The 8722-nt window shown below is 38.2% G+C and overlaps 1 protein-coding gene across 1 annotated transcript; it reads left to right on the top strand.

Annotated features, from left to right (window-relative positions):
- SNX20 (sorting nexin 20) lies at window positions 1-7628 on the top strand. The gene is made up of 4 exons (XM_005488857.4): window positions 1-150; window positions 2223-2400; window positions 4013-4164; window positions 6664-7628. The coding sequence occupies exons 2-4, from the start codon at window positions 2235-2237 to the stop codon at window positions 7330-7332; spliced, it is 987 nt and encodes a 328-aa protein (XP_005488914.2). The 5' UTR covers window positions 1-150; window positions 2223-2234; the 3' UTR covers window positions 7333-7628.
- The last annotated feature ends 1094 nt before the right edge of the window (window positions 7629-8722 follow it).

The following is an 8722-nucleotide window of genomic DNA, read 5'->3' as shown; positions in this document are numbered from 1 at the left end:
CCTTCTTCCTTCCTTTCTGTAACACCAGAATGTGCCCGCTAGCAGCAGGCACAGACATCTTTTTGTGCGCTTTGGAGAGGCCGGGCGGGCTGTGCGGGGCCCCGCTCGGAGCTCAGGTGCGAAACAAGTGAAAAACTCCGGGATTAACAGGTGGGTGCTCCGGGTTTGTGATGCTTAAACCCAGGGCAGGGGCTGGAGCAGCGCTCACCCCGACACGGAACAGGATGAGTGTCTGCTCTAGATAACATCGTGTAATTTATTGCAGGAGGGTTGTGCTGGCTTGGATGTTTTTTTTTTTTTTTTTTTTTTTAATATGGAAAAATAAGTAGTAGCTTAGATAAAACAGCTTGCCATGAGTTTTAGCTGTGATAATGAAACTTTTTGTATGAAGTGCAGTTAGTATTCAAGGTACATGTATTCAAGGCAGAAAACTTGTGTGTCATAACATCCACTTCTGCATTCTTCGGTTTACAAGTGTGTATCCTGGTAAACAATGTTTTAAAACAGTAAAAATAAATAAATAAATAAGTGTATATATGTGTATGTATACGCACATATATACTCATATATATATATATATATTTATGTATATAAAACGATACACATACAAAGGTTTTTTTTCAACATAAACACAATTTTTCTTATAAAGTTATCCCAACTCATATCCAAGAAAAATGTTGTCATTTAAATCTGTTTGGCCTTTTTCAGATTGCTCATTGAATCTACTCTATATGCTCTTGTGATGTATGGTCTTTTGTGATTTTCAAAAGACTGAGCAGTTAAGCAGTAAGTGAGTGGCTGTTCTTCATGTTCAAAAAGCAGATCATAAGGAGGTCTGAAGAACAGTAAGAACTTTCACTCCAACAATAAGAGCTTCCATGATGCTTTAGGAGAATGACAACATCTGTATGCTTACTTGTGCAAGCCAGCCAAAGGAGAGGTTTCTGTTAGAGCAAAGTGGTTTGCACTTCCATTATTTTCAGTTAGGAAAGTAATTTCTTTTCTTTTTATAGCCTTGCAACTTGCCAGAAATCAATACGTCTGCTGAAGGAGTTTCTTTACCTCTGTATCCAGCATTGCGTAACTGTGTGGTACACGAGTAGAGGCAAAATGATATGTAGCAACAACCCTCCTAAAACCTCCCATTGCTTCATAACTACTTCTTGGGCATTAAATTCTTGTAAAACTGTATTGTTCTGTTATTTGGTTTTCACTTGTTGGCTGAACTGTGAGCAACACTTTGCTAAGGGAACACAGCACCTTTGCAAAGTTGTTAGGATGTTCTTAGAGCTTTTTCAACTTCTCATGTCACACAGTGGTGTAATAGGCAGGTTTTGTTTGTTTGTTTAAAAAAACCTCAACAGAGCAAATAACATCCTTAAATGTGGAGATATTTAAGCAGCAGAATGGCCAACGTGGTCTATGGAGTAAGAGTATATTGTATTAAACATTTTGTCAGTACTTGGTAAAACAATGGTCCTAGGAGAACAGATCTAAAATAGCACAGTATACCTAGAGTAAAAGAACAAGTAAAAGGAGAATACTTCTGTATAATAATTAAAAATTCAGATCTCCTGCCACCAAGCCATTGTCAAAGTCAGTTGTTTTGTTTTCACAGAACAGAGACAGGTCTCTGGAGAGAACCTAAAGCTGTGAAATATGATAAAAACTTTATACTGTTTTAGATATCACCCTATTTTGTCCTACAGGTTGTGATTAAGAACAGACAATAAGTTTTTGAGTCCCGAGAAGAGTAAATTTTAACAGTGTAAGAGAACCAGACTGCTGGTTTTACTAATTATCTCAAAGATTTTTAGTTCATCTGTGCTCTTACTTGCAAGCTTGAGGGCAAAATAAAAGGAGGAAGAAACCTGCCCACACTGAAGTTCATGATAAAAATCTCATAGGTAAGAACAGATTTCCCAGTCTAATCCTATTCAACATAACTACTTATGGTTTTCTTATTTGATTTTAATCTGACAGAAAAACATCCAAACACTTTCATTGGTAACAGTAATAGGGATGGTTCTGTTCTGTGTAGATATTTCTATTTATTACTTTAGTTTTTATGAAGTTGCACTGATACAAATTCACAGAGAACAAAGAATGAAAAATGAATTAATAGAATGAAAACAACAGAATGAATAATACAAGAAAATTGCCAAAGTGGATCCCCTAAAGGCATGGCACTAAGAAATCTCATGGGGTTTGTTATCTTTCAGTGCTAGCAAGCAATGGAGCAAGATTCACCCTGCACAGCAGAAAGGGAACTGTTGGAAGCTGTAAGCAGAATTACCACATCTTCTACCACAAGTCCATCTGATGAAGAAAAAAACGAACCCAAAGCAGAAATTTCATGTCAAGTGAGAAAAGAAAACCCAGAAAAAGATGACATGCAAGGTTGATGCTATCCTTTATTTTTCATCTAGCTGTTTATGGTGTTAATCTTTTGTATTAAAATTTTGCTTCTTTATTGCAGCAGTGGTTCAAAGTTGTACTGCCATACTCCACTGAAAAAAGCCTTGACCTCACTTGTAGTAGCAATAGTAAAACCAGTGCTCATCCTGGTGTGTGTATATACACACCAAGATGTTTCATTTCAAATGCTTCCTTCCTAAAATATATCACAGCTTTAATTTACACACCAGGAATGAAAGCAGTGATCACCAGATGGCTGATCTTGGGATTGCCCTTTCTGTGCATCACCAATCTGAGCTCCTTGGCACTTTCAGCAGGGACCAAAGTGAGGCCAATCTCAAGCAGGCAGCTCTCACATGCCTTTAAAGAGGCTGCACTGAGCATTCACCATGCCTGCCTAACATCACTCTCATATGTTATTGAATCAAATGTTATCTATAACCTTAAATATATATAATCTCATCAAGATTTTAAATCTGGAAGGATGTCATAAAAACCACCTCTCCTAGGAAACAGATGCTGTGAGCCAAACCCCCAAGGCCTTGATAATTGAAATTGTATGGTCAAATGATTGAGAACATGTAAAAGGGAGGCCACTGACAGAGTACTGTGGTGCCTTTATCAGTCTATTTCTGCATATTCCATTTATTTTATCCACTTATCTAGCCTGTATGGCACCTGGTGAAATCTATTGTCAGTAGATTTCCAAGACAGAGAAATCACCTTTTTGAAATTCCACATCAAATTCTCCTGTAAGCAAACTTTCCAACCAGCTGTCCCATATTTTTTATATGTGCACACATATATATATACATATATATATATGTGTGTGTGTGTGTGTGTGCATGTATGACTGTGGGAAGAGAGAAAGGAGAAAGGAGGAGGTATATATATAGATATAGATATATAGACATATAAAAATAAAATTATATCTTTTATATATGCATATATATATATATATATATATATATATATATATATATATATATATATATATATATAAAAACATATATATAACTGAACTGTGCCATCAAAAAAAGAGAGAATTTGGGAAATCCTCCTTCAGCTGAGCTGGTTATCCAACTTTGAGGTTAGGATATTCATGTTTCCTCAGCTTTCTTCTATTACTGCACAAACCCCGTATTTGAGTAGGGACAGTTTTTGAATATATGTCTGAATTTGCAGCTGCATTGTATTATTTCATCCATTTAGCAACAAAGAAGCCTGGAGAAACATTTGACTCAAAAGACTCAGTCAGTGTTTCTTAGGGCTACTTCTGGGATGATGAAGAGAATCTCCTGCTCAGATTGTGCCCTAGGTTGCAACCTTGACATATAAAATTTCGTGGCAGTCTGTTCTCTACAATTTTGTATTCTGCAGGTGATGTCTTTTCTTCCAAAATTTCAGACCCTAATAGCTGTCCTCACAGCATCTGTTCCTGTCTATTAGCAGTGAAATCACTTACTTTGTCAGTCTTTAGGTCTTGCTGTTACAGCAACAGAAAGTCTGGGCTGTCTTTTCACAACAAATACATAAGAATTTTCTTCCCAAATGCAAAGAATAAAATCTGAAATACTGAATATATTTGTTTTAGATTCCAGTGCAACCCTAAGTCCCAACTCTTCGATGACCACTAAGGAGCTTCAGGAGTACTGGAGGAATGAAAAACGCCAGTGCAAACAAATCAAACTCCTTTTTGAAATCCCATCAACCAGAATTGTAGAGCACCACTTATCTAAATACGTGGTAAGCTAAGAAATGAATATGTAAGAAGATCATTAATTTTCATTCACTCTGCAGGGGTCTGCACAGCACTCAGCAGGCCTCACTACATGAAAGCCTCAGCAAGGGCCAGGTTTTGCAAGCCAGGATCACACTGAGCAGAACCTGTTCTCACTGATTGTATGGGCCTGCCTGGTGGAATCTGCATCTAAAAAAACCCTCTGACAGTCAGTTCACAAAATCTGCTGCAGTGGAAAAGTGTTATCAAATAAATTAGTATCTTGAGTATCCTTAAAACACAGCATTTTGTCAACATTAAGGAAATTCACACAAATGTAAAAATATCTGTATATTTACACTTCCACTGAGTTAGCCAGCTGTAGCAGCTGCAGTGCATTTGTATAACTTCCACATCAGAGGTTTCTCTTAGCACAAGTGCAGAATTCTTTGATGTTGGCAAAGTCTAAGACATCCTCCCTCTAGATGACTTGGGATTGTTCCCCTTCCCTCCTTGGAGCTCCCTTAGGTGGCATATTTCTGTCATATTTTTAAAATAAAACATGAGTATGAGGAGTGGGAACAACCAAGTAGTTTGGATTTTTGTATCTTTTTCCCAGTACTGACACTTGGCTTTTATTTCTGATTCTGCTCCTGGCCTTCAGAAGGACTGATCTAGACTGAATGCCTTTTAGTACTCCTGTGAAATTCAGATAGGGATTATTTCCTTGTTTGCTACAGTCTGTGAGATCTGTAGATGAAAAATGCCAAGAATTGGCATTGCTGATACTGGGTGATCCAGTTTGGTGGAATTTGAAGCAAGTAAATGTTTTGGAGACTGTCCTTACATCTTTTTGCATGCTGGACACACCTACTTAGTTGCTGCTTTTCTTGCATACACCCCTGAATATTCAGCTTCTAAATAGCTGGAAATTGGTTTTGTGTAACTGCATGAGAGCAAGAGCATCATTCAGCAAATGTGCAAATAAACTTAGTCATAAGTCACAAGCCTAGGCAAAAAGATTTACTTTACAACAAAACAGCCAATTTGAATGACAGTCTAATTAAGTGCTGCTTCTTACCTTTTTCATGCACACTCCACAAATAAAAAAGCAAGTACTTGTAAATTATTCACTTAGCTGCCCTTGATAAAATGATAGCTAAAAAAATTGCTCTTATGATTGTTTTAGAATGCATCAGGCATATATACACTTTTCAGCAGGGAGCAGGACAAAGTATAGGAAGATGTCACAGTGCTTACAAATGAAAAGAGATCAGAGAAGTCAGCTCAAATTTAGAAACCTTTCAAGAAGTGCCTGTAAATATCATTTATGAAGATTAAAAGAGAGAATTTCTCTTTAAGGAAAAACAAGGAAGAGAATCAGACAGGCATAATGCGAGTACTGGTTTGCAGCCTTCCACAGCAGCAGAGAAAACAACTGGGATGAGCAAAACCCCTCCACCTCCTGTGTAAATTAATGGGCACAAGGTGAGGTTGGATGTGAACATGGTCATCACCCAAGATACCAACAGTCTGTGTCCTTAGCTGGTGACACATTTAAACTGGTCCCCATGGAGCTACCATGGCTTACACACGTTAGGGATTGGCCCTTCCTCAGCATCACTGTGAGAAGAGATTATTTGGACAACACAGAACAGAATTTTGCAGCTATTTGCCCAATACCACATTTATTGTGGTCTTTTTGGAGCTTTGAAGAGCTGAGGAAGACGTGCTCTTGAGTACTGTTAAGTGGGGCAGCACAGCTGTTAGCTGCTAGTGAAGGGCTTTGGATAGCTGATTGCTGTAGAAATGTTGCTTTTTTGGTATTATTTAAATGTGAATTAAGTTTGAATACAGGACAGTGATTTAGAGGAGAGAAAAGTATTTGGAGTTGCTCCATCTTATTTTTGCACACACCAGATATATTGCCAAATACTCCCTCTTCTTTCACAGCATTACTAACACCCCAAATCCCTAGGAATGTCTTCTACAAAGAGCATTTCTGAATATTATGACCGATGTAAAATAGATTACATTCAGTATTAAGTCTGGGAAATCCATTCAGTTCACTGAAGATAATTGATTGCAGCAGCCATGGCTGTTATAAACAAAGTACAGCTACAGAAATGCTTTGTGAATGTTTTCATGTGCTTCAGTCTGCTGCTATTTGCTTTCCCAGCACCTTGCAGGGTGGGATCTGTTAGTGTTCTCTTTTTGTACAAGTTACGTACGTGCTAAGCCTAACCCTGGTGACAGGAGTACAGGACAACAGGAGGAGGGGATTTTTAGTTTGATGGCTGCAGATCTTTCAGCTCTACACTGAGCATGCACCATAATCCCAGGCAGTAACTGATTTAGCAGCACTGCCATGGGAGTACACGAGATTACACACAGAATATTGGTGCAGGAGTTTTTCAGCTGGAGGACTGAACAAACACAAAGTCTGCTTTGCAGACAAAATCTGACTGCACTGGGGCTAGAATGGTCCCTTCTCATGCTTATTTTTTCTCTTTGATTGTGTTTAGATGTATAAAATCATCATTTTGCAAACAGGGAGTTTTGACAGCAACAAGTCCGTAATTGAACGGCGTTATTCAGATTTTGAGAAACTGCACAGAAATCTGCTGGAAGAATTTAGCGAAGAACTGGAAGATGTAACCTTTCCCAAAAAAACTCTAACAGGAAACTTCACAGAAGAAATAATCAATGAAAGAAAATTAGCCTTCAAGGACTACCTGAGACTCCTCTATTCCATGAAATACATCAGAAGATCAAAAAAATTTATTGACTTTTTAACAAGGCCAGAGCTTCAGGAAGCATACGGTTGCCTGCGGGGTGGCCAGTACACCAAAGCTTTGGAAATCCTTTTAGAAGTCATTGGGCTGCAGGAAAGGCTGACAAGAGGGAACCCTGTTGCAATTGTCCCTACCCTCTGTGCCATCGTGGTGTGCCACAAGGACCTGGAAAACCCAGCAAGTGCCTTTGAGTATGGAGAGAAAGCTCTGTCACGCCTTTGTGTGCACACCAGCCACAGGTATTACATGCCACTGTTAGAAACAATGATCGCTCTGGCATATGAACTTGGCAAGGATTTTCTGTCTTTGCAAGAAAAACTGGAAGAATGGAAGACAAAGAAAGATCCCGTACGGATTTTTACCCTGAAAGAACTTGCAGTTCGGGAGTACGTACGGTGAACACAAGAAAAAATGAATGAAAGAGCAAACTCTTGGAAGATTGAGAACTGGAAATTACCTGATTGGGTTGCTTAACATTGTATTAATAGGAAAAAAAATTAAATATCCTCTATGCTCAAAGGGACATTAACATCTATGTTGGAATATATTACATCTAGTGTACAGATATGAGGAGTTCCCAAGGAGCACTTTAAGGTTTCTTGAAGGAAATGTGCAACAAAATAATAATTTTTGATTTTGTTGTTTTGAACATAGCTTATTTTGTGTGAAAAGTCAGAATAAGAAAATACAATTAATAAAGCACTTGAAAGTCTACAGAATGAGGCATTACTTGTTCATGTGGAAACTACTTCCTTTCAAGAAAGGAAAGTCATCCTGTCATCCTCAGACACTGAAAGTAGTTTTTTGCTCCTCCAGCTGAGGCCTGGTCAAATGGCACTTTGTCCTGTTCCCACTGAATTCAGCTGCTGTGGGCAGGAGGAAGGGGAAGGTTTACAATCAGCTTGGGTGGGAGCAAAAATTAAAAGTGGTGGTGATTCCATCACAGATGAGGAAGTATACTTCATCTCCCTTTTGGAACTGACACAATTTTTTTACTTTCTGCATTGAAGGCACATTCTTGCTGGCTTGTCTGCCTTGGTAATTTCCCTCCACTTTAAGGTCTCTCCCATACACTTATTCTAACAATCTAGTAAATTAATTCTCATAAATGTTGTAATTAGCTTGCCATTATCTAGCATGGGTCATTATTCTCTGCTGAACATAGTCCACTGAGTGCTTTCAGCCCTGGACTTCTGTTACAGATACTACCTGCACCACAATGACATTGTGTATAAATTAGGAATAACTGTATTAATTTATCTCCTCAAGACATGAAAGATTCAGCTAATTGGAAGTGCACTGAAGCTGAAAACTTTGTTGTGTATTGTTACAAGAAGAATGTCTTGAAAATAATACAGAATAATAGTACTGTCTAGGGTGGAAAGTTAATATTTTAAGTAGCTATTAACAGCTAGGCATTAAACACAAAATACATGGATTATTTGTTATTTGGCAATTATTATTTTTGCTAGTTATACAGAAGTAATAGAATTAAGAGTAATTAATTAAGAGACTTAAGGGCTAATCTTCTCACAACATAGCATATTGCAGGACAGTTAAAACGGATCAAAGGTAACACCTTCTTAGAGGATGTGTGAACCAGTAACAAAGCAGTGAGGAAAAAAGCACATCTGGGCTCTGCATCACACCCAGGCAGTTTCGAGTTCAGGCAGAAAGGAAGCATGGCCTTCACACTGCTGTAAATCCCCAACAATCCCCAGATTGTGATGAAAAACCAAAAGAATTGGAAAAAATTATTTCCTCTCTTTTGCCCCTTCCTATCCTTGTG

The sequence above is a fragment of the Zonotrichia albicollis genome, chromosome 13 (genome assembly GCF_047830755.1).
Source record: "Zonotrichia albicollis isolate bZonAlb1 chromosome 13, bZonAlb1.hap1, whole genome shotgun sequence".
Taxonomy (NCBI): domain Eukaryota; kingdom Metazoa; phylum Chordata; class Aves; order Passeriformes; family Passerellidae; genus Zonotrichia; species Zonotrichia albicollis.
Note: the sequence above shows the minus strand (reverse complement) of the source record. Positions and strands in the feature narration are given on the sequence as shown.

Bases quoted from the DNA above. Each gene is read 5' to 3' on its own strand.
- SNX20 (XM_005488857.4), top strand. From the start codon at position 2,235: ATGGAGCAAGATTCACCCTGCACAGCAGAAAGGGAACTGTTGGAAGCT. The intron at 2,401-4,012 runs GTTGATGCTATC...TATTTGTTTTAG, and splicing joins AGAAAAAGATGACATGCAAG to ATTCCAGTGCAACCCTAAGT. The intron at 4,165-6,663 runs GTAAGCTAAGAA...GATTGTGTTTAG, and splicing joins ACCACTTATCTAAATACGTG to ATGTATAAAATCATCATTTT.